The 27,604-nt window shown below is 37.0% G+C and overlaps 1 protein-coding gene and 1 long non-coding RNA gene across 4 annotated transcripts in view; one reads left to right on the top strand and one right to left on the bottom strand.

Moving 5' to 3' along the window:
- The window catches only part of LOC145996129 (uncharacterized), a 98,951-nt gene extending 85,572 nt beyond the window's left edge, over positions 1-13,379 (bottom strand). For both annotated transcript variants that reach the window (XR_014442752.1, XR_014442751.1), the window contains exon 1: positions 13,364-13,379. This is a non-coding gene — a long non-coding RNA (uncharacterized LOC145996129). The remainder of the gene's footprint in view (positions 1-13,363) is intronic.
- A 4,639-nt stretch (positions 13,380-18,018) lies between these two features.
- Positions 18,019-27,604, top strand: part of LOC145996492 (15-hydroxyprostaglandin dehydrogenase [NAD(+)]-like) — a 51,409-nt gene continuing 41,823 nt past the window's right edge. The window contains exons 1-2 of one of the 2 annotated variants that reach the window (XM_083132992.1): positions 18,019-18,139; positions 22,111-22,249. In XM_083132992.1, coding sequence (XP_082989118.1) covers positions 18,099-18,139; positions 22,111-22,249 — 180 coding nt within the window. In that variant the 5' untranslated portion in view covers positions 18,019-18,098. Of the gene's footprint in view, positions 18,140-22,096; positions 22,250-27,604 lie in introns of both variants that reach the window. The other variant, XM_083132993.1, reaches the window with a different exon arrangement.

The following is a 27,604-nucleotide window of genomic DNA, read 5'->3' on the forward strand; positions in this document are numbered from 1 at the left end:
TATAATGTATATATTATGTTCAACGTACTTGGAAGATGTATCTTGTGCTGAACTAAATTGACTAGAAATTGCGAATATTTCCCGTCCCGAATGTCGGGATTTAAAAAAAATTCTCGTTCCGATCAAAAATATTCTGTCCCGCATAACAATAAGTACCTATCTATATTTATTTTCAATTTGTCTGAAGCCACAAAATGTAAATGGGTGGAAATGCTCATTTGTGTACTCGATTTCGTGTGTTCAGTTTCTGGCATGGTTTCCTATCTGCATAGTGCAACACTAGCGCATAGATTTGGAATTCATTTCATGGATAAATTCACCTCTTACCGTCGTTTCGTCATTACGAGTAAACAACGGATTGGCCCAACCTATACTTCTAATAACCTTGGTGCTTACTACATCCAACTACTACATTACGCATCATCCAATGAAATGTTGCTTTCCACTCATATGTTTGTTGTGGCACGGAGTTCAGCATTTTAGTTCTTGTCTTAAAAGCAATAAGAGAATACAAGGTACCTTTATAAGGTATGCCATTCCCGAGGTTCCGAGATTTATTCCCATGATGCTGTGCGCGCTATGACGTCATTAAGCGGACAGAATGGAATTTACTTCGTTAGCGTTTACGGAAGCTTGCCATAAATGTATTGATTTTTATGTGTACGCACCTTTTCTTGAAGTGCCCGTATAATGAGTACAAATCATCTTGTCTGTTCTGTTGCCACGTGCAAAAATAATGGAAGGAAATCGTCTGGAATAAAATACCATTGCTTCCCAAAAAATAAGTTGCTGCAGCAGGAATGGGTGAATCGTTGCAAACGAAGAGAGAAGTTTAACGTTAACAATTCACGTGTATGTTCAGTTCACTTTTTACCTGAAGATTACAAAAGAGACCTGAAAAATGAATTATTAAGGTTGCCTTTGAAAAAAGAACTTCGAGCCGAAGCAGTTCCAAATCAGCACGTTCCTAATTGGCACGGAATGCCAAGCACATCACAAGAATCTGTAAGTAATGCATTTCTATAAATCAAATCAATGTAAAGTTAAGTTTAGATTGTGTAATGGTTCTTTGCCCTTACCCGTGTGAGATAGGTCAAGAATGGTCATTACAATTTTATTGTTACATACTTAGTGTTGGTCTTAATACTGGGTTGGAAATGTTATGTTTAACAGCCTTATTATTATCCACGCTTTTAAAATGCCTTAGACAGCAGCAACTTACGAGTTGCACAATTAACTTTTCATAAATTATTCAAATTAAAGAGGTTCAATTTGTTTCTCCAAACTTCAGACTTATTTCCACATTACTCCAAACGCCCTCCACATCATCACATGTGTAACTTCTAAAAACCACTACACGATCAAAACTCAGTTTCTGGTTATTTATTTACTAAATATTGAGAGTAATATAGACCCTTTCAGCTTTGAAGCTCAAACATCACCGAGAAATAAATACTTTGATTATCCCGTGGATAGCCAACACTAATTTTAATTTACACTTGTATTCACATTGTGCTCGTTTGTAGACAAATTTGTATTATACAATTAGTTGAGAAAATTTAATATACGACTTATAAAACAGACGTTTTGCCCTTGCACATCCTTTGAACATTCTCGTCAAACATTGAGGTTGTAGATAATAGCTAAAGAAGCGAATCATTGTAATGCATACGTATCAAAACGAATAAAGTTCTATCAATGATATTTTAATTATAATATTATAACACAATATATTGTCATGGGAAGGCGAACAAGCACCAAAAACGTAAAGAGTCAGTCACATTACAATATATATTTATCATAGCATAAATAAATATATAATTTAAAGACACCATACAAAATCTAATACTTTGTGTTTCTGGATTGAATTGAATTTATTTTATATAAGCTCAAATGAGCCACAGTGGTCCAGTCGGTTAGGCGTCTGACTGCCACGCTGAAGACCCGGTTTTTCCATCTTTATACCGAAGTTCCAGAGTTCAAGTTCCAGCGTGGGCATGAGTGTTCTTTGTGAGTGTCTCTTCATCAATTTAATATAATCACCACTTATCCTCATCGTTAGCCAAAATGGAAGGAAAGAGATGCTAAATAACAAAAACACAATTACAAAATCATCCTAATCGCAATCAACTTGGAGAATCTGAAGAGTAACGTAAAATAGCTAACATACAAATACATACCATCTGTATGAAAGTGTTAATAAACTACAGAGTGGGTGAAAAATAACTCATAATTAGAAATATTTAATAACCATAATATTAATTGATCGATTTTAATGGAACCAGTTATACGTCGCACAGTAGAATGGCACAACTTTACAAGTGCTAGAAGTTCACATAGGCACAATTGTTAAAATTCCACATGTGCCAGAACATGCCGAATGCAATTCTCCAACTGATCCAAAGTCTTTGGCTTTGTTTTATAAACTTCTTCCTTCGCCCACTTCAACACTTAAAAGTCACGTAGGGTGAGGTCAGGGCTTCTTGCTGGCCATTCATGTGGACCGCGACAACCCAGCCAACGTCCCGGTAATTTGATGTCGAGTCAGTCACGAACAGTGCGTGCAAAATACGAAAGGGCACCACCTTGCATGACTATGACTTCATTTAAGTTTTAATAGAGAGTTATTTCTCACCCACCATGAACTTAGCAATTATTGTGATACTTACAATATTGTCTTTTTTTAGGTTGAAGCAAGAAGACAGCGCCTTCAATCAAGAGAGATAAGAATCAGGGCAATGTCGAAGCTAAAGGGACTCTCACCAATTAAACTAAAATGCAGTCAAATGACTAATACTCAACCTATCATAAAGTTACAGGAAGTTACTGAAGCTCGTGAGGAAATTAACAAATTAAGATCTGAAATCGAACGTTTAAAGAAGATTAATTCAGCGAAAGACACGGCGTTAAAGAAATACGATGCAGCTTTAAAGAAAGCAAAATATTTAGGTTCTGTGAAGAATGCACGGAAAGTGCTATTGACAAAGACTTATAAAAACAAGGTAGTGAATAAGGAAGTATACAAAATATTGTCCAGGTGTTTTACAAAAGGGCAGGTTAAGTGCTTGTTAAATGAAGGGAAACGAGTGAGGTGGAATTCAGAAGACATTGCAAATGCATTAGCTTTGAGGGCTCTCTCAACAAAATCATATTCATTTTTGAGAAAACGTAACGTTCCACTTCCTGGACGTTCAACTCTTCAAAAGTGGACTAAATCATTTAAATGCAGACCTGGAGTTTTAAATGAAGTGTTATGTTTATTGAAAGCTAAAACAAGTGATTTTAGCGACATGGAACGCCTTACTGTACTTTCGTTTGACGAAATGAATATTGACTGTCGCATCTGCTACGATTCGTGTGATGATAAAATATTAGGACCACATAATAATGTCCAAGTAGTCATGCTTAGAGGTTTGTGCGTTCAGTGGAAGCAACCTGTGTATTATGATTTTGATATAACCATGACAAGTAAATTGCTTCAAAATATTATCGAAGAATGTGAGAAATCAGGTTTGAAAATTGTAGCAGTCACGTGTGATATGGGGGGAAAGAATGCCAAGGTGGCGAAGGAATTGTGTATTGATACATCGAAAACTTTTTTTTCGAACCCTGTTGACTCTAACAGGAAGGTGTGGTTTTTCTACGACGTCCCCCATCTTCTAAAGCTTTTGCGAAACCATTTTTTAGACGAGGAATTTATTTTACCCAGTGGTACAGTAATAAAGAGAAGTCTCATAGAAGAACTTCTGGAACGCCAGGCATCAGAACTGACAGTAACTCATCACATAACAGATGCTCACATAAATGTGAAAGGTCGTGCCCGTCAAAATGTAAAAATGGCTGCAAGATTATTATCTCGCCACACAGCATGCGCCATACAACATGTGTTACACAAAGACCGTGAAGCAAAGTTCTTCCAACTAGTAAATGATGCCTTCGACGTATTAAATTCTAGACGTCCTTACGACAACAAAACGCCATTGCGTAGTGGTTACGGTCTTAATATCCAAAGTCAAGAAAATACCATAAAGAGGTTTGCAGAAATTTGCTCACAATTGCGTGTCGGAAAGAGAAGTAGCATACTTCCATTTCAAAAAGGTTTCCTAATATCAATAAAATTTGTGATTGGTTTATTCGAAGAAGTCAAAGCATTCAACGTACCATATATTCTTACCTCCCATCTGAACCAGGACTGTTTAGAAAATTTGTTTTCACGAATCCGAGGTCTTGGCATTTTTCATAATTGCCCGTCACCTTTCGAGGTGCGCAATAGAATTCGGTTGCTCATTATGACAGGAAATGCTTACGACATTCCCCTCTCTACAAGTGCTCCAGTTTCTGCTTCTGAAAAACGCCAGGAATGTGCAGAAACTACCGAAGATCAAGAAGAAAACTTAAAAGATTTTATAACTAATGAACTTTTTATAGGAATTGTTGATGAGAAAAATGTAACATCTTTTCAGAACACGTTACAGGTTACAGTAGATCTAGACTTACTTTCACATGAGACCTTACATGCAGACTCGACAACTTTACAATGTGATCAAGACGTTAATTTGGATGCATTGCGTTATCTTGGTGGATATATCGCACACAAGTGTCGCCATATCAACAAACATTTGGGAAAGCCAGGCACAACATTTCCAATTCCTGACGAAAGTTCCAGTGACAGTGATTGGATAGCCATTATATCTCGTGGAGGGCTTACAGTTCCATCAGATCAATGGATGGACACCATAAAACAGTTTGAGATTGCATTTGCACTTTTCCACGGAGAAAGATATGCAAATGCTCCCAGCGTTATGACTTCGTTGTGCAAGATATTAAAGGAAAAATTCCAGGATATTCACGAGAAAGTTATATCAGAATATGTCCGGACAAGAACTTTCATTAGAATTAGACATTTAAATAAGTCTCTCCAAACAGATGCAATAAATAGGTCAGCAGCAAAGAAAAGCCGGCAGTGGACTACATCGACAAGAAATCACGCAAAATAATGTATGATGAAATAAAAACTATGCATTGTTTTGGAATAAATGTATTCTCCTATCGCGTATTTCATCTCTTGTTATCAAATTAAATTAACAGTTTTGGTCAGGCACGTATTTAAACATTTATTTCGGGGAGGGCGAACCAAGTGTCTCAGAAATAATAATAATAATATAAACGCTTAAATTAAAATAATTATATTATTATTATATTAAATTAAAATAATATTAATTAATAAATATTAAATTAATATTGTAGGTAAAAATCGGTGTAAGAATAGAGATATAAAAGCATGTATTCATTATCTAGCCTACGTGTAATTAAGATCGCTAAATTTGTATAAAAGCAAATGCCCTGGCAAGGAAATCAGGTTCGAATCCCGGTCTGGGTATGGATGTTTGTGAATGTCCATTCATAAATTTCATCATCACGACTCGTCCCCATCTTCGCAATTAGCCAAAAGTTGCAGAAAAGTGAAGTAAAATAAACCAAATAAAAAAAATAGATTTAATATTTCATATTTGTGTTGATTGATTGAATTCGCGTTTTAAGTCCGCTTTTTGCACAGAAAGGCTAATTGGGACTGGACCTACAGTTTAAAGTTGGATCCGAACCACTATGTGCCTACACCGGGTATCGAACCCGGGACCCCCTTGACTACAAGGCGACGGCGCTACCACTAGGCCATCGGGGAGGCCATATTTGTGTTGCTTCACAAGACTTATTTTCTAATTGCGCACTGTATTATTAGTAAAACACATTTTATGTGTGTGTTGGATATGGTATGAGATTTAATTAGGAAAAGCGATGGATAATGTAATATTTATACAAAGTAAATTAATGTATTATGTTCTTACAACAAATGTAACTATTGCAGAATAGGAAGCCAGTGCCAAAATTCCTTTTTTTTTTTAATTCCTCGCAGTAGTAAATATTGTTACAAATAAAATTTAAAAATTTAGATCCTCAACTCAGGTGGATAAGAGACCAAATTATAATTCTCAGCTTGCATTTACCTCCGATTATTAGAAGTATCATTCGACCGAAAAGCAATCTCTGACTGTTGGCTGGTAAATGCAACGTGCCTAAAATACAGGAAAACGTAACAGCATAATCGTTCCATTATTTTTTTTTTGTATTTGTATTACTTTTGTTTTATTTCAAGTATAATTTACCTCTTGGCTAATCGCAAAGATGAAAATGAATGGTGAGTAGATGAAATGGATGAAGGGATGATCACAAATCCATGTGGATCACAAACAGCACAGAGTAATACACAGATTGTTGGTTGTTGATTGTTGGATTGTTGTTGATCCCTTCGGCCCTCGACCCGAACTAGCACTACACTGAGGCTCCGGAAGATCCGCTGTCGTCAATGTCTTCAGCTTTGGACCCCAACTGGAACTAATAGTAGACTTCGTTACTTTACGGTATTTAGTCCATTTCATCTTAGAATCACTAGATCTTATAAAGCCACCAATGGACACTGACGGATCACCAATCGACAGTATGAATGAACTGTCACACTTACCTTTGAATTCTCATTAACAGATTCTGTTGTACAGATCAACTTGGAAATTGAAGCCACGTATTTTAACCTCATTATATTCTAGAATGTTCCGCAGATAAAACGATTCGTTAATGTTACCAGTATTTCGACTCCTTCTCTTATTCATGAACTTTCCCTCTCGCGCTTTCCAGAGATTAAAAAATTACCATGAATCGCCCTACGTGTGGCGCTACGTTTGCAGCTTCCAAATGCTGACAAGTCTTTACATAGTGCAGCGACAACACCGAAAGCTCAAAAAAAGTTTTAATGCAATATTATCAACAACAGGGTTATAGAACAGTCTCCGTATTGCCTTGGTAAGTATTTCTCTCCTTATATCATCGGCACACTATTCAAGAAAACAAAAACCTAATTTTATGTAGTGCAAACTGAAAAATTTTAAGGAGGGCTCCTGCCCCCTGATTCCACATTGGATACGCGCTATTAACAATAACAGGGTTATAGAACATTCTGTGTCATGCCTCGATAATTATTTATCTCAAATTATCATCACATTATTTAAGAAGCCATGAACCTAATTTTATGTAGCGTAATTTCCTGAAGGGGGTGCTGGAGACCCCTGATTCCCACCTTGGATACGTGCTTGACTCGATAATTATTTCTCTCCTTAAATTATCGTCACATTATTTTATTTCCGACCACAAGAAACCAAATACCTCATTTTATCTATTGTAAACAGAAAACTTTTTGGGGGGTTCGAGCCCCCTAAGCTCCCCCTTGGATACGTGCCTGCTACGAGTGTCCCTTCATCAATTTAAACTAATCATCACTCATCCTCTTCGTCGCGATTAGCCAAAAGTGGAAGAAGACGCTAAATTACAAAAACAAATTTATCCTCATCGTGGCGATCAACTGGAGAATGTTAAAAGTAGCGTAAAAATATTAAAGGGAAATTCCAGGACATTCAGTAAAAAGACATATCAGAATATGCCCGGACAAGAACTTTCCTTAGAATGAGACATTTAAAATAAATGCAATAGGTTAGCTGGAAAGAAAAGCCGGCAGTGGACTACAGCCTGCAGGGACAAGATATCACGCAAAAAATAAACTATGCATTGTTTTGGAATAAATGTATTCTTCTATCGCGTATTTGATCTCTTGCTGTCAAATCAAATTAACAGCTTTGGTGTATAATATCAAAAGATGCATGAAAACACAGCGTTTCATGGGCCATCTGCTACATTCTACGCATAGCTTTCAACCGCTCGTGTCCGCTTGGTGACGTCACAAGCTCTAGCCAATAACGTGCAAGTCGCGGAGTGGCCCCCCCTGAAGAGAATAGTCTGTGGTGAAATATTAGCTAGTTGCGTAATATATAGTTATAGACAAATTCAAGCTTAAATTGTGGATTTAATCATCGTTTTTATTGTAAAAGTGTTCTGTGTCATTACAAGACAGTACATTTATTGAAACGTAAGTTAATATTAAATAATCTTGTGATTTAGAAGATAAATCAGTGTTAAAATCTAGATAGCATGGAAGGCTTTGGGCCATCCAGATAAAGTTTCTTGCTTGTAAGAAATTCAACAGATTTCAGTCAAGTGAGGGAAATGTCTAGCGAGGAAATTATTAATCAAAGCAGAGAGGACGTCCAAATGGAGATGAATGAAGTAGTGGAAGTAAAAAAGGACACGTCTTCAAATAAAGACGGAGAAAATATGGATGTTGAATCGGTTGCTAAGCAACCAAAAAGTCAGAACACAAAACGAAATCGAGCAAAAGTTAGTGGAAAGGAGGAATCTGTAAATGCTCCAAACATTTTCAAAGCAAACGTATTAGAGCGTACAATGCAATCAAAGGATAATATAAATAAAAATGACTTATACTATCCTGGGCACGATGGCCCATACATTGTTCTTGTTGAAGGCGTGGAACACAATGCTGGTAGCTTTAGTGCTATTATGTTAGGTAGTCACCTAAGGGTAGCTAGAATTAAGGTGAATTATGTTATGGCATCGGGTTCTAATCGTGCAAAGGTTTACTTTTTAACATCCAATGATGCAAATGACTTTTACTTGAACAAAGAATTTCAGAAGAAGTATAAGGTAAATGTCAAAATCCCGAAGAGTCTTTTACACAGAATGGGACTAATATATGGGTTACCGTTACATATACATTTAGAAGAAGTACAAGATGAAGCAGAGGCTGAGAGAAATATTCCAATAATCAAAATGGAAAGAATGAAGAAGAAGATTTATCAAGAAAATCGGGAATTTATGTTCAAACCGACCAAATTGATCAGCGTAACGTTTCAATCACAAAGGTTGCCCTCGCATGTAAAGCTACTCAGTAACATATTTCAGGTGCAACCCAAAATAAAATCTGTGATGCAGTGCAGGAACTGTTTCCGTGTCTCTCAAACAAAGGATGTTTGTAAGTCCAAAGCGATATGTCCAAGGTGCGGTGATTATGAACATGATGATATATGTGCTGCAGTACCTAAATGCATAAAATTGCTCAGGAAATCATCTTGCAACTGAGAGGTCGTGCAGTAAGTGGGAAGAGGAAAGAGAAATTCAGAAGGTAATAGCATATGAGGGCTGTTCATATCAAGAAGCAAAGAGAAAAGTTAGTTCTAGTAGTTCATTTATGACCGAAAGAGACGATTATTCTTATGCAAACATACTACAAGATTTCCCAGTGTTAAAAACAACTAAAGCAGAGTCTTCCTTTGTACAAGCTCCAAGTTCAGTAATTACAACAGGTAACAGATATGAGGTGCTGGCCACTCTAAGAGATGAGGAATCAGGGACATCAAGAAACTTATATTCTTGGAAATCTTCTCAACCTCAACTTTACAACGTGAACAATAATTATGCTGATCGAAGACTTGGTAAGATATTTAAAAGTAAAGAGGTTATGATAAATAAAGGTATGCAAAATCTGAAGTCGTGTGACAAACCTAAAACCCAAAACGAACAAGAAAGACCAGATTATATTTTACTAAATTCCCAAAGCAGTCCAACGTCAGTGGCAACAACGGAAAAACGAAAATTACGGACTAGCATCCCACAATATGACTCTCAAAAGCAAATAATGATTAGTTTATTACAAGTTATGGCGAAACTAACGTCGAACATAACTGTGGATGATAATCTTCAGAGAATTAAAAATATTCTAGTCGATTATGGAAATATTACTTCACAGTTATTGAAACTAATTGAAGAGCTTGAATCATATGAAGATGCTCAACATTAAATATAATAATCAATAAATTATCACATGCAAAATATGTTTTTGTTTGTGCAATGGAATTTATGCTCGTTTCCTTCAAGAAAACTTGAACTTATGAAACTGATAGAAGAGCATCATCCTCTCATTATATGTGTGTGTGAAGTATGGGGGGATGGAAGAGTTTCAATTGAAATAAAAAATTATCACGCAGTACTTAATCAAAAAGGCGGAAAAGGAGTGGGTATATTTGTACATGAAAGTCTGGCATTCCAACCCATATCATTTAATCCCAATTTAGTGATTCTTCGAGAATACCGAGTGGAAGTAGTGGGAATACAAGTGCAAATTTTGAATAAAATATTACCGTTATCTCGATCTATATACCATCTTCTTACACATCGCAAAAAATTGCAGTGAAGCATTTTAGGTCTATGATTAGTTCATTCAAGACTCCATTAATCATAACTGGAGATTTCAATTGCCACCACCCATTGTGGGGTCGACAGGCAGCAGATAAGTTGGGTCGAACTGTTGTTGAATGGATGGAGGCGGAGCAGTTAACTATAATAAATGATGGTTCACCTACTCATATGCCTAGAAATGGAAGTAATCCGTCATCTATAGACTTAACATTAATTTCAGAAAAGTATTGTGCAGACTTTACATGGGAGGCTGATATGGACTTGAGAACAAGCGATCATTATCCATGTTATTTTTATATGGATTATTGCCATGCAACAAACGAAAGAATATTAACTATTCGTAAATGGAATTGGTCTAATTATACTAAACTTTTAAATATTTATTTCTCAGAGGATGATGGATTAAAACCTGATAATATTACATATGAGGAGTTTGTAAAAATAATTTCGGCTGCGATGGACTTGAGTTGTCCCAGGGTGATAAAAAGTAGTCAGCAATACTTCCCAAAGATATACTGGTGGACAGAAGAGTGTGCTGAAGCAAAACTACATAGAGTCGAATTAGCAAGAATATACTCACGTCAACCAAATCCGGAGAACTGGATAGCATTCAGACGCTCTACGGCCAAATCGAAGAGATTATGCATAAAAGCAAAAAGAAAATCATGGAAATTATTTTGTGAAAATTTACACCCAAGCATGAAATTAGGATATGTGTGGAAAAAGTTTAGGTCGCTCAAAAATCCTCGTATAGCAAATGTGGTCCCTTTAAAATCACATTGGAAGACTGAATTTATTCAGAAACTCATACCTACAGTGCCAGACGGAGTAATTGAAACACCAAATGAATTATGTAGTTACACATCAAATCTACGTTCGGCGAAAGGTTTTTGCAACTCCAATTTCAAAAGAGGAAATCTATGAAATTATCGCCAACAGTAAAGAATCTGCTCCAGGGATGGATGGAATTACTTATTCGATGATTAATCACCTTCCAGATGTAGCGTTAACGGCGATGTCCACAATTTTTAATAAATTCTTAAATAATGGAAAAGTACCAGAAGATTGGTCCAAACAGTTGATTATTCCAATTTTAAAAACAGGCAAGGACCCTCAAGTAGGTAAATCATATTGACCTATAGCTTTGACGTCAGTTATAGGAAAGATATTTGAGAAACTGATACAAAAGAGAATAGAATGGTTATTAGAAAGCCAAAACATATTTCAGTTCGAACAAATAGGATTTAGAAAGGTAGTAGGATGCCAAGACGGATTAATCACGCTTTCCTCGTATATTTGCGACTCACTGAAAAGAAACGCAATTGTATTAGCTGCATTCTTAGATGTAAGCGCAGCTTATGATAATGTAGATATTAATATCCTAATCCAAACAATACAACAGCTAAAAATACCTCACAATTATGTTTTGATATTATGGAAGTTACTGAGTAAAAGATCTGTATATTTCCCCTTTTTCAGTGAAAGTAGAGGACCGTATTCAGCCTGCAAAGGGTTACCTCAAGGAAGTCCTTTAAGTCCTTTGTTATTCAACATATATATGACTGGGATGAAAAGGAAATTGATTCCTACAGTCAATTATCTTCAATATGCAGATGATATCTGTATCTATATGTCCACGACACAAATTCATACGGATTTTCCTGTTTTAGAGGAACAAATATTGGAAGTGCAAAAGTGGCTTGGAAGTAAAAAAAACTCTCGATTTCAATGGAAAAATCTAATATTACAATTTTTAGTAAAAAGGGAACACCTCCAATAGTTCACTCAATGTCTCGCAAAACAATAATTCCCATTACATCCAGAGTAAAAAATTTTGGTGTCATCTTGGATGAAAAACTAACGTGGAAGGACCAAATTAAAGCAATACAAGTGAAATCAGAGAAAGTGTTTAATTTGTTCAAAGCAATAGCAAATACTCAGTGGGAATGTCATCCACGTGTTATGCTTTTATTTTACAAGAATTATTTTCGGCCTATGATAGATTATTCTCTATTGGCAATGTGTAACTTGACAGAAGGAAAATTGAATTCCATTGATGTCATATAAAGGAAATTCTTGAGAAGATGTTTAGGCGTTATGAACAGCACTCCAAACGTAGTAGTATACATGGAAGAGGGTGAATGTTCCATTTCATGTAGACAGAAGATGTTAGCAGCAAATATGCTCTTCAAAGTGAAATCATATTGTGAGCACCCTTTCAATAATGTACTAACAAATATGATACACTTACATGAAACAGGAAAAATAACAAATAGAAAATCTGCTATGTGGATAGAATTATATAATTCGTTTTGTCAAGAATACCAGGATGTTCTACATATGCGTTCACGGCCTGTTTTTCATTAGATTATCCTCAACAGTCTCTGGATAATATTCATTTCCCTCGTTTTTCTCACATATCGGAATATTTTACTCAATGGCCAAGTTTTTATTTCATATACACAGATGGATCTAAAAGTGAGTCAGGAGTTGGATGTGCAGTGTACGATCCACAACATAAAAGAGACCTATTATTTCGGCTTCCACAAGACTGTTCAATATTTACAGCAGAATCTTACGCAATTTACCAAGCTTGAATATATGTCCAAAAATTAAATTCACGAAAGTTCTAAATACTTACTGACTCGCAAAGTGTATTACAGGCTCTTAAATCTTCTTACAAGAGTCTTTACAAATTAATTTGTTAAGTTTAGTTGTTAATCCAGATGTGCGGATTGGTTATAGTTTGTTATCATTTTTAAGGAAGTGTAACATACAATTGTAAAAGGCAAAGTGTTCTTCTTTTTTCTAAAAAAAAAAAATCTAATATCTGTAAAATAGGGGGTGAAGGACTGATCATTTTAATGTGAAACAATTCTGTACATTTTATATGTGTATGGTTATGGACAAAAAACGGCATAAAAGCTGTTAGGTTCGAAATAAAGGAATGATTGAATAAAAGCAATAAGAATGATGTTCTTATTTTTTCTGAAAAATATAGTTGTATATGTTTCAACTTTCACGGAGGTCCCGTTTAGCATCGAACTGGGCTATTCTGCACAATCCACCCATGTGTTTTACCATTTCTGCGTAAAAACAATATATGTTCACTCGTAGTACTTAATTCGAGCTTCGATTTGGCACTGTGCATATTTCAATTGGATGTTCCTGTTCTATGAAATAATACAAACTATCTTACATTACTTACCATAGCTTCTTTCCTGTATCCACATTCATGTTGTAAACCCACAGTATTGCCAGATCGAACCTTGGTTTTTAACGTGGGTATAGATGCTAATTTCCACTAGGATTCAACTTTTTTTCGTGTTTTCATCCGTATTTATGGTTTTAATTTTATTTTTAAATATTGAAGTTTCTATTTTTTAATAGTTGTAAATTATTTTCGTTATTTTAAATTGTTTTCCTTCAATTCGTTTGGGAAAAATATGGTTTTTGGTTATTTTATTGTTCAAGGTTGTCTGATCGTTGTGCGATAAGGGAGACCTTCACTTGTCTTCTTTATCATACAAAGTGAGGACAACCTTGCGTCGTGATGTTTCCCGAGGAATGGCTACGTTGTTAGGTTAGGTCCGTTAGGTTTGGTTCTCTTAGCATAAATGCATTGTAAATGTATTATTTATGCTAAGATAACTAAACCCAACAACCCATATATAACAAATTAGGCATTTAACTTACATCTTCACGCAAATTAGGCTTATAATGCTTCATTTTTAATGGAGGTTCCTCAAACTAAAAACTATATTTTTTTCCACTTCCAATTGTTTCTTCACCATAAATCCTACATTTCTAGAATCCTTGATTCATACCCTCTCCAACGATGTATAATATACAGGGTGTCATTTTATTGGCGCCCACGAACTACAGTTTCGTATAAAGGACATCAAAACACACAACTTTTCTCAGTAACATTTTTCTCGTTGGTGCATCGATTCGACGCTACAGCCGTTCACAAAAGACCGTTTTGCCGCCTAGATGATGGCAACCCAACACAATATTTGATCGTACCTGTGACGTCATTTCCTGCGGCGAAACAGCGCACGGCAGTGTTGCAAGGAACACACAAATTTTGTGAAAAATGACAAACTACCAACCACATTATTAGCTGTAGAACGAAGCGAGAAACGCGTCCAGTAGACCGAACATCATGGCCTTCTAGCCAGAAGATCAGCAGTCATCTCAGGGGAAGGGGGAAGTGAACCAACGATATGAGAAATGTTAAAACACGTATTCAAAATTAAGTGTCAATACCGGATTTTGTCTCAGCTTACATGTCAAATATCAACAACAATAAATTTTATTGGACTTACAGCTTACATGTGGCTGTCTACACCCAGCTACATGTCAAATACAGTATTTTCAAATCTCGTTGCAAGGTTGTTATCTGCAGGTTTGTGTCCAGATACCTTGTGGTACTTTTGTGCTGATAACGGAAGTATCCGAGGTTGACGTTGTTACATTACGGCTAAAATACGTACAACCACAGTAACAATCTAATGATGAATCAGTAGCGAATATACTGCCCTGTTCACAGTTGCAAACTATTACATATGTATCCCGGTGCGTAGATAAACACAGTCGTCGGAGAGATTGTTTTACTACTACTCATATCCCTTTATTTTCAACCATTTTTGCCACTTGCCTCATAATGCCCTGAATGTACATTATACGAGGCACATGTAAAAAAAAGGTCCGATAATTTTTTACTTGGGACTGGCAACACTGACGAAGCTGCGCGTGCACGGAAGCATGCTTTAGTATTCTGTGCCTCCAACAGAGGTATATTTCTCAGTGTGGGGGTGCGTACGTGCGAGTAGCAGGGTGTTGAAATGGCTGCTGTAATAGAAAACCCCGCCAAATGTGAGGTGACGTCGGTGATTAGATTTCTCAACGCAAAAGGATTGCGTGCACCTGACATTCATCGCGAATTGTGTGCCATTTACGGACCAACAGTAATGAGTGAAGGAAAGGTAAGACAATGGTGCCGTGCTTTTCGGGAAGGACGTTCAAATGTTCATGATGACGAGCGGAGCGGCAGACCTAGTGTTCAGACGGACGACCTTGTACAACGTGTTGATGAGAAAGTGCGATCCAATCGCCGTTTCACCATTACTGATCTAGGCAAGGAGTTTCCTGAAGTGTCTGATAAAACATTGCACCGAATTGTAAAGGACAATCTGGGTTATCGCAAACTGTGTGCGAGGTGTGTGCCAAAAATGTTGACAAACACTTACAAAGATGAAAGAACGAAATCAGCACGTGCTTTTTTGGCCTGCTGGGAGAAGGATGGGGATGACTTGTTTTCTCACATAGTGACTGGAGACAAAACCTGGATATTGTACGTCACTAGTGAGTCGAAGCAGCAATCCATGCAATGGTGTCACTCCGATTCATCGAAACCGAAGATAAACAAGCAAACAACATCGCAAAATCATGGCAACTGTGTTTTGGAACTAAAAAGGTGTAATCCTCGTGGAATTTCTGGAACCGGGACGAACCATCACAGCAGATGTGTATTGCCGAACACTGTCTAATCTGCGACGTGCCATCCAAAACCGGCGAAGAGGAATGTTACGGTCTGGAATTCTGCTTATTCATGACAATGCCCGCCCACACACAGCTGACCGTACTGTTGCGACAATTCAAAAATTCCGATGGGAACGTTTTAATCACCCACCATACAGTCCCAATCTTGCCCCAAGTGATTACTTTCTGTTCCTTCACCTCAAAAAGTGGCTTGCTTCGTAACGTTTCGATGATAGTGAAGTTCTCAAGACATCAGTTCTCGACTGGCTGAGATCCCAGGCGGCAGATTTCTACGCAGAGGGTCTACTTGTAAAGGTAAAAGGTAAACTTGTTCCACGGTACTAAAAATGTTTGGAGCGTCATGGTGACTATGTAGAAAAATAGTCAGGGTATGCATTTGTATAGCATCAAAATAAAATTTTCTCGCTTGATTTTATTCTCTGTAATAACCAATCGGCTCCTCGTATTGTGTTGCTTACCTTTGGAATTTTGAGTTCTTTCCTTTCTATTTTGCCATCTGTTCAGTGTGTCACAGACAACTAGTATCAGAAGGACGAAGTGGATAGACTAAATTCTACCGTGCGTCCATTTCGATCTGCAGCCGAGAGATCGGGAGAAGCGTGGCGGGCGGCACTGACGGAGATGCCGACATTTGCGGCCTGAAATGCCCGCTTATTTTTATGGACATATGCAGACATTTATATAAATATTGCAAAACGAGCACTAACCTGTGTTATAAGAGTATGGTTTTAATTTTAGTAGCTTAGTGACTGTATGTGCCGATGATTTTGACACGCCCACCTCTTGTGAAACACGGCGTAGAGGTTTGTTTGGAGAACGTTCTAGCGCTGCACCAATATCATCGAGTTTTGCTTCGGTTAGAATCCGTCGTTTTTGCTTAGGTGTTTTAAAATTTAACGATACAGTTTCTCGTAATTTAAGGACAAGATGTCTAACCGTATCTCTGCGTGGAGTTGAAACGCATGGGAATTTCTGTACAAATTACCTACACACGTCTCGACACGAGTTTGTTTTCACGTACGTGTCATACATAAAAAATCTTTGTTCTAACGTAAATCTTGCGGCTGGCATTACAATCGTCTCACTGACACGTCACACATACACACTATATTTACAACTCTGTCTTCATCTAGTCGCGAAGGAACAAAAAACTCGAGCTCGGATATTTCGGATTGCAAGGAAGCTCAGGAAAACCATTCACTTTTATCGGTTTCGTCTGCAGTGTAATCCTGATACAGTGTTGCACATTCGAAACCTCCAAACGATTCCCATGGCCACAAAACTCTTTCAAGGATATAAACTTAAACAGGACGTTACTGGTCAAAACTATGATTAAAATGCTTTATTATCTGTGGCTCTTAACATCGTTTCTATAGCGTATTTATTTGTGTATATAAGAGCAGAACTTGGATGAATTACAGAAGAACTTTTGCGTGTTATAACACAGGTTAGTGCTCGTTTTGCAATATTTATATAAATGTCTGCATATGTCTATAAAAATAAGCGGGCATTACAGGCCGCAAATGTCGGCATCTCCGTCAGCGCCGCCCGCCACGCTTCTCCCGATCTCTCGGCTGCAGATCGAAATGGACGCACTAGATACCAACTTAGATTTGCAAATATTTGACATGTAAGCTGAGAAAAAAATCGATATGACCACTTCCACTTGAATTCTATTTTCTTTCTACCATTTTTCGCATCGTTTGTTTACTTTCTGTTAGGTTACAGAATGTGTTTTCTCGTTTTGTTTTATGGTACATAATGTGGCTGATTATAGCTATGTCATTTTTCACAGCATATGTGTGTTCCTGGCAACCCTGGAACACATCGCAACACGACGGGATATGACGTCACAAATGCAATAAAATGTTGTGTGTGGTTGCCAGCATTCAGGCGGCAAAACGGGCTTTTTTGAACGACTATGCGCCGAAATGATGCACGAACGATAAAAATTTTATGGAGAAAAGTTGTTTGTTTTGATGTCCTCTATACGAATCTGTGGTGCGTGGGCGCCATTAAAATGACACCCTGTATATTTGTATTATGAAGGGTCGATTCGACATCCTTACCTATAACTGTTCGTCGATATCACTATTTCTATTTCACATTTTACTATCGTTTTATTGTTGATATATCGCTCTTTTTGTTGCAGACAAGGACTATGTCGAATTTTAAGTACCTATATTTGTATTTCCTAAGCACTCACATGCCATCAATTGACCTTTCTCGTTAACCAATACTCATCCACTATCCCTAATTGACCTATCCTTTACATACGTTCCTTGATCTCAGATTAACAAAATTTTTGAGTTGAGTGTTAAACTCTAACTATATCAAATTTTGGACCATTTGTGACTTCTTATCAAAAATATTTCATAATGTTGACTGTGAAAAGACTAAGAAATATACCTTTCCGGTGGTAAGTTGGCAAAACAAATATGTACAAATATATGTTTGATCGTAGACCCTACGTTTTCCACTGAATAGTAATATTAGTGACATGCATGTGTCAGGTTTGCATTATCAGCTCCCATAAAAAAGAAATAAGCACCACTTCCAAGGTTCAAAAGTAAAAAAAAAAAAAGGAATAAAATCAATCATTTTATTATAATTGAAAGTCCGAACTATAACTAATTCAGTAGTTTCAAGCAAGTGCTAATATTTGGTTTCGGTAGTTCTACAGTAATTTGTACCTTTTGTATAAAGATATCTCCATTACAAACTCACGGCCGGACTCATTAACATTTAATTAATGTTTTAATTAGTTCTACTGTAGAATCTGAAGAAATATTTGGTGACGTACCACTACTTTCCTCTGTACAATCACAGCTTGAACATCTCACAAAGAAAGTTTTCTTCCCCCCTCTCTCTAACATTAAAATATTACGATTGTTCAGGAAAGTTTTTTAGAAAAATCTTTATTTTTCCCATATTCATTAAATAGAGCTTAAAAGAGGGCCCCTATTTTCCCAAGTTAGCACACACAATTTCTAATTATGTAGCGTTTTAGAAACAATATGCAATGTGTTTAAACAATTCGCTATGCACATTTCCACACTAAAGCAGTCATTCGTTTAATTTTTATGCAGAGAAAATTACGGCTGCTTTGCACTATATAAAGTTAGTCCTAAGACTGTTGTATGGATCTAAAAAATATATTAATTTGTTTTCTTTGAGAATCGTGGTTAATACCTTTCACTCAATAAAATTATAAATAATTTAATTTATTCAGTTTAAGTTATCTTACTTTAGGACTATAATATTGTCCACTTTTGTAAGCTTCGAACAAGTAAAGAGTAGAGAAATTTTACAATCTGCTAGTCTAAATGATAACGAATGAATTCTCATAGATAACTAATGCAAAAAAGAGAGGCATTTGCATTCCCTTGTACACAGTCATAAGACAAAATAGCCCCTTCTAGTTCGCCGCAGTTTTTGACTCTCCACTCGCGCATCTGGTAGTTGGTTACACGATGCAACACCGAGTCATCTACTCCGTTGATTTGGTGTCAAGTAGTGTATTTGGTGCATAGGCGTGGCTAGAACTTTATATTTGGGTGTGCACAAAGAAAAAAAAATGAGGTCTTGTACCTTTTTAATAGCATATTTTGCAACACAAGCACTTGGCTCTCTAACTGCACTGATGTTTGTAAAGGAATATAAATTCACTAAATGACAGTGTTGAAAATTTCTGAATATATGTAGTAGAAAAAAATCTAATTGCATAGAAATTACACACACACAAAATGTTCATAAATGATACGTACAAACAAATACATCAAAATACACGTCATCTATAGCAAGAGACGTCTGTCAAAAGGAACAATGTTCTTAAACTCATCAATAACTTCATTTACATCAATAGACTAAGCATTTTCCTGTTCCACAAATAGCAAGAGGAGAGCTTCCAATCTATCCTGCTTCTGAGTTGCTCTTAATTTAGTTTTAACTTGGGTAAGCTTGGAGAAAGCTCTCTCTCACACGTGCAGCTTGTGACAGGTATAGAAGAAATACTCTGTAGTACAGAGTAGAATGCAGTAAATATCTTCTTTCACCAATTACATCAAAAATCGAAAATCTAAAGACACCCGTTTCATCAGCGATAATGCACATATTTGTACCAAGTAATGTCATTTTCAACTTCTTACAAACTGCCGCTTATTTTCTCTCTTCTTGAAATATCTGTCTTTAATTCTCTTTGATAAAGCAGCCCATTAGGGTGTGCCTAGGCACACCCGGCACACCACGTAGCTATGCCTATGATTTGGTGTCTGCACTGTTTGCATTTCGTTCTGGAGCGGTGTAATGTATGCTTTTTATTTAATTATTTACTTTTGGGGGGGGGGGGGATTACCGCTTTGGCAGTTTTTCCCATATCTATGTACTGTACATAAACTTAACATATTTATTTTATGCTTTGTATACATTATTAAAAACACTATTGATAGAAATTACTCTCAGTAAACTGTTATGCCACATTTTCTAAAAAAAAGGTAACAATATATGTCCAACTGTAAGGTTAGGTTCACAAATCAAAGATTTCAAACACTGTGGAAGAGGAATTGCACAGTTTATAAGTGTTTTGTAGAATATCTCTCTTTCTTGTATGTATCTATTACACTATGGTGCACATCTTCCTTATTGCCACATAAACAGTTTGGATTTTGTACAATCCGAATCTTTTGTAAATGACTTTTAGTAGTTGTATGTCCTACCTTGATAACTCGAACTGGAGGTGAATATGAAAAATATCGAGGTATCAAGGATTTCGACTTACCAAGGTTCGAGTTATTGAGGGCCAAAATCGCCGACTTCGAGTTATAGAGGTCTAACGTTTACTGACCCTTCTGAACGTCGGAACGCACACTAAGCATATTAACAATAATGGTTACATACACGGCAGGGTGAGGAAGTTCAAGTCCCGAGACGATTGTTGATCACCTGACATTGTACATACGCACCCTACAATTCGACTTATTGAGGTCCGTGCGACTAAAACTTCGAGTTATAGAGGTGATTAGAATTTAACTTCGACTCATAGAGGTTATTCATGCTCTACCTCAGAGTTATTGAGCTCGAACGGCATCCCATACATTGTACAAAAATTCGTCTTATCAAGGTTTTATTCGAGTTGTTGAGGTAAAATTAGTATTGAGTGTTATGGGCAATTCAAGGAGATTACAAAAAATTCGACTGATCAAGGAATTCGAGATGTTGAGGTACGAGTTATCAAGGTCCCACTGTATCACATTCCTTGCACCTGTCACTTTTGTAAACCAGGGCTTGAATCTGTTGAATCAGGTGTGTGGTGCATGATCACGTGATGCGTGCTAACTAATCAAATGAACGTTTGAAGCAGCAGAGATGCATTTGTTAAATCTTTTGAACTTGAACACCGCTACTCGTCTACTCAGTTGAACGTCATTTCCTTGAACCAGCCTGACACGGTGATACACCTGCACTACATCTAGTGTCAAAAACTGCAGCGAACTATACGGGCTTATACTTGTGATGCAAATTAGCATACAATCTTTTTTAATATGGAAAAATCCTACCACACGCCTTCCTCGTACTCTTTGCAACAAACGTTATAACACCATTAAGCCTTGTTTCCATGATATGAAAAACTCAATATGCTGACCAAGGCAGAAATTTATTTTATTTTAAAACGTAAATTAAACGTAACGTTTCAACCTTCTAGTAAGGTCTTCTACAGACTCTGTACCAAGTACAAATGAAACAAGGTACAAAACAGGAAGAGAGAAATGTGATATTTAAACACACGAGAGAAACGGGACACGACATAGAGTGGGATGAGACTAAGCAGATAGGAAGGGAGAAGAGAGTACTAGTGAGAAAATGGAAGGAGGCCAAGGAAATAGAGAAGAAAGGAGAAGAAGACACTGAACTGGAATGGGGGACTCAAGATAAACAAAGAATGGAAGGTGTTAGAAAGAGTGGAAAGGACAAGAGCGAAAGATGAGCGAAGAAGGAAGAGGAATGAAGAAAGAAAAGAGAAAGAGAGTGAGATCAGAGTCCAACTACCTTGTTGTTTAGCTAAATCGCCTGTCAGGTGAAAGTACAGTTGACAAGGGAAGGCCACCTGCTGGAATGTTCCAGAAACAACTTTCTAATAATCTTGTGTCTGGAGGGGAGTGATTTTTGTGTGTGTATATATATCTTCCTGTTTTGTACCTTGTTTCATTTGTACTTGGTCCAGAGTCTGAAGAAGACCTTGCTAGAAGGTTGAAACGTTACGTTTAAAATAAAATAAATTTATGCCTTGGTCAGTATATTGAGTTTTTCACAACAAACGTTAATGTCAAAATAAAATTTTGTGACGAATCGTGTTTGCCATTATCACTTCCGTTTTTAGTTTTGTTTTCCCAGGTTGCCTGGTCGAGCCATGTCGAGTTGCGACCCTGTCAAGTTGCTCATGGATCCGAAAGGGAAGGTAGCATGTGTGACGGGAGCAGGAGATGGGATAGGCTTCGAAATCTGTAAGCATTTGCTGCAAGCTGGATGCAAGGTATGTTCAAACAATTCAGATTTCTTTCTGCATTAACAGAACTTTTTGCACAAAATTCAGTATGTTCTGAAACATACAGTACGACACGAAATCAGTATAACCACCCCAGCGATCCACCACAACCCGAAACACCTTCTGCAGCGTAGCTGGTGGAATCTCAGCAACTGCGACCGCAATGCGTTGTTTCAACTTGGCAACGCTGTGGATCTTCCCCTCGTACATCTTAGACTTGAGAAACCCCCAGATGGAAAAGTCTATGGGGGTCAACTCCCCTTGCGAGGCACGACCAAGCCATCTACTGGAGAAACTTGATTTAGTTGATCTCGAACGATGATGTCAAAATGGGGTGGTGCCCCATCCTGTTGGTGTACAGGAAGGAGCTTGGTGTTCCCCGATCCACCGTGCTATGAGCCACAGTTGTGCAACAAGTAGGCGGATAGCCCGTTGCCAAGACACACGACACACCGGCTCGGTCCCCTCGACAGACAAAGACCGGGCGTCGCTGCCTACCAAATATCTTTCGGTTATAAATATATAAATGCCACGACTACGCTCAGTTCCTGCGGGGCATGAGACCCCGCATCCCAAAGTTCGGGTAAGGGTCTGTTTCAAGATAATAATATAATCAAAAGTTAAATTTACACTTACATAACCAAGACTTCAAATTATATTAGCCCTTTCTCATGCTTGAACTCCACCGCAATCGCACCCGCATCCCACTGACCAGTGAGGATACGCATACGATTCGCGATTGAAATCAGCATAATCAATTCTGGCGTCCTTTGGATTGATAAGGCCTCCGCCTCACTGACCAGTAACGGCGGGACACCTCTCCAACCAAAAGGAAGTCAGTTAATTTATACTTATTAGGCAAACTTACTTCAAAGAAATACCAAATAACGATTATAAATTTATTTACTAATCCATATATATGTTAGGATAAAAGAAAGTATACAATCTTCAGATCGAGAAAAATTTACAATGCCAAAATTTAATTTCTGTTCAAATAACTTCCGAAAAACATAGACTGAAACTTGCTTTCTCATAAAATACAATCCAGAGAGCTCCCTCTTATATATATATATATATATCGTCCATATCCCAGCTTAACTTGGTTTCAATAAACAGGTGACAAATTAACAGTGATGATCGACAATTTCCATTAACCAAAACCAAAAGAAAATTACATAAACTTCTTTCCGTAAATATCTATTTGTGCTTCTGTCATATTTTCACTTCAGTATTATGTTCTTTAGAACTCTCGAGGTATACTACCCTCTTCGGGGCCAACCTCCAATAACATTCATAACTAAAGATAAGGGGAGCCTGTCTCTACCCAATTACCAAAGCCATCTCTCGGCCACAAACTACAAATGTTCGCTTGGAATTCCATAACATAACAGGGGACACTGTCTACCCTCTTTGGCTACTTACATTGCAAAAGCAAAACAATAGACTTTTACATAAAACGAATTTCTATAAAAACATTTACTCGACCGGTCACCTATTATAACTGTTTCAAAATTATATCAAACATAAAACCAAAATAAGAAAACCCATTAAACGTTCCGGATACTCAGACTTTAGAAACGGACGTAAAACTATATAAGTTATTAGATTTAAGAGACATCCTCTGACCAGAGGTATGCTCTCGGATTTAAGTATCAAAGAAACAAATTTATTTAAATGAACCTCCTGACCAGGAGAATTCAAAATGATTTAAGAATTAAAACAAATAACTCGACGAGAAGGAAGTATAACTTGAATTTATACCGGAGTCACACTGACCAGTGCCAACTTCGATAGAATTTATGAAACAAAATTTTAAATTATTAAGATTAATTATGTATAAATCAAATTATTTACAAGCCTGCCAAAATCCCCTTTAAGGATCATGCTGACCAGCACAAATCCAGAAAGGTGGCTTACGGAAAACTCAGGACATTGTAGAAGGGAGAGCTGACCAGCCACTCCCCTCACAATGCCTGTGTTCTCCCAGCCCTGGACCTCGACAAGCGATTTAATCACCTAACGATTCCGGAATCTACTGCTATACTGAATTAATCTGCCAGCGAGAACGCTGATATTTATACTTGCGAGATTGCGCAATCCTATTTCTCAACAAAAGATTTCGACAAACTGAAAAGTTATTTTTAGCATCTAACAATTACCCTTTCCAAAAGACATATCCAGAAACACAATGCAAGCTAAACTTATTTACAAACCCACGCAGCGCCGAACGAAAAGAACTCATTGTTGTTAAGGAAGAAAAACAACGCAAGCTTCTACTTGCTTTGCGTTCTTTCTCGTTGGGCCGAAACTGCGTTACAATGTTAACAAAGATAAAAGATAAAAATGTACATTCAAAAGATTAAAACTCCAAATGAATTTATACGAGGGCTATTAAATATTAAAAAGATTTGCCAAAAATTTTTCAATCGTTACAGTTGGTAGGTGATGGCATTATGGATACTGAGTCTCCTGCTGGATCAGGTGGGCTATGTGCGATCGCGTCCTGAACACTTTCCACAATTTGTTGTGTTATGTCTGGCCTACCAGAATGTTCTTCATCCACAACACCACCAGTTCGCTTGAATTTGTTGACCAGGTTATTGATAGTCAGCCTGGTGGGGCCTGGTTTTCTGAATTTCCGCGCTAAGTTCGTCCGCACCTGTTCATACGTCATTCCACGCAGACGAGCACGAACAACGGCTGTTCTTTCTTCTACTGTTAGCATTGATTTACATAACCTGCAAAAGAAATGTATTTTGCCACGATATCTCTAAAATGTATAGAAACTATATAATTACCCTGTATAATGCAGTGTTTCGTTTTGAATATCAGACAACAAATCGTATGTCTTGCTTTACACAATTACCTGAGAATTGTATCGGTTTTGCCTTTGCACACAAATTTAACAGTTTACCACAAAATGTCTATGAGGTAAGGAATCAAAGACAGGGCACGAAATGAACCGGAACATTGGCGTCGCCAGAAATTTTGGTAAGGGGGTGGGGGGTGAAGGCATAGATCAAACTTGAATATTAGAAACAATAATAATAACTATTATGAACTAATAAAAATAATCCAATTTTATTCCAAATGTATTATTATTATTACTAGGGGGAATTTTCTACTCGACTCCCCAGATGAGTGAATATCCAGCATAGTTATTTTTTATTATTATTTTTTACATTTCATACAGTTAGTGTACGAAATGCATAATTCTTCTACTTTGTTATTAACTTTTTCAAAACAGGTTAGAAAAAAATAATTTAAAAGTCGGGGGGAAATTTTACTAATAAATTTTATGTTGTGTGATCTCTTACGTAAAACTCTTACTTTTGGAATTTTGAAAACTGTGGAACCATTCTATTCTTTGGTTGTTAAGTGGTAGAATATGAAAATAGCTATAACCTAGAGTCGTTTTCACGTTCAGAAGACACAACGGCGCTTATGGAGAAACCGCACAGTGTTGCCAATACAGCGCAAGCTCATGTTGCCGGGAAATGATGACCTTCCTTCACAATGAAGGTGTTACATATTTTGTATATATAATGATAATTATATGTAATTATTAATATTATACTGTGAACGTTACAGTTACCCTTTTTACTATGATCCATTGCGATCACTACACACGCGAGTGTAATGCACGAATATGACACTTCAGAAATCACTTAAAAAAGTAAAAATCACTGAGAGCTCACACAACTGAAAACACTTTTTCGGGAGAGGGAAAAAGTCTAAAGAGACCAAAGCAGATCTCTCACTCAAGTAAGGGGACCCTGGCACATGGGTTAGATTCAAGTTGCAACCCAAACAAACAAATGAGTTATGGCCCACGTGAACTGATAAGACGTGAATGACTCAAGCAAGCCATGTCATATTTCTATCTTGAAGCCCCATATTTTGTCACGTGTTGGAAAGCCTTTCAAAGGTTAATATGGTGTCTATGAATTTATGTGTTCGTTGGAAACTGAAAGGTGATCTTCATTTCAGTATTAATGTCGACAGTAATGTAAACGAAAACAACGTGTATTTGCGACAGCACTAATGTTGCTCACAACAGCAGCATTGGAAATGATTTTCAATTATTAAATGTAAGTAATTTCAATTCTATTATAACAAACTGCATGATGTTCATATTTTTACTGAATGGAAATAAAATAACAACTCGAAAACTTGGTGGTGATAGCCGGAATGCTGCGGTGAGTCGGCTCAAGATGGCCAGACAACGTCTCCTTACTTCGCGCGCGGTTCGGGTTAAAAAGAAACTCCAAATGCATGGAAGTAGTAGTATTTACAATAGGATGAGCGCGAGAAAGTACGAACCCCCCTCAAGCAGCTTTGGCCATACTTAAAACTAGCTCAACATGCCCATATGAGCTTTTTGCTCAAGTGTGGAACCCTTGCCTAATCCAACATTTTTGTAAAAATGCCCTCGGGAATTTCTCAGAAAGTATGACCCCTCTCAGATTGAAGTGCATATACTTATAAAAGGCACTTCTGAGAGATTGTTGTCCATAAACTTGTCAAAAATATGCCCCTCTTGGGGCTACACTTAAAACTAGGCTACACACCTACCCACACACATACATGGTTTAAGTTTAATTGGATACCAGGTTCACTAATATTAAAACAATGTAATTCTTCTAGAATTGCTCCGTGACTCTCTCATTTCTTACATCATAAACATATGATTTTTCACCTATGAGAATGACACTACAAATGGTGTCATCTGGTAATGTCTCCTGGAATTCACAGATAATTTTAATGTTTGTTCTGTCATTAACCACAACTTGTTTTCTTTTTGAAGTGTTGATTACAAACATGGGTCTATGTACTTTGAATTCATCTGGTGTGTAATACATGTCAGTATTGCCAATTGTAGAAAACAGTAAACAAAATTTGCCTGTTTTAGAGATATTCCATATATTTGATAAGCAACAACAACAGGGCCATCTATGTGCAAATGTCTGAACTCGGTGAACACTTGGGAACAAGTCAATTTTTTTCAATGTCAATATTTTTAACTCTCTCTGCTAGTAATAGGGAATGGTAGTAAGTGTTAGACAAAGTACTTTGGAGCTGAATATGCCTTTCTTAAGACGTCGTATATTGCTAAAATATCTTTAATTCACATATTTCTCATACCGCCATATCTTGTTCTGTTAGGCCTCTTCAAGAAAATTGCCAATTAGTGAAAATTAATTGAGCACAACAGCAAAAGAGGTACTAATAGGGCAAGCATACAATGATATGGGGATATGTGAATTGTTGGTTTCTTCAATTCAGATAAATGGATTGAATTGAAACTGGGATATTTTGCATTTGTTACATCCAGCTTGTTTG

Source organism: Lepisma saccharinum, chromosome 12 (assembly GCF_977018435.1).
Source record: "Lepisma saccharinum chromosome 12, izLepSacc3.1, whole genome shotgun sequence".
NCBI lineage: Eukaryota > Metazoa > Arthropoda > Insecta > Zygentoma > Lepismatidae > Lepisma > Lepisma saccharinum.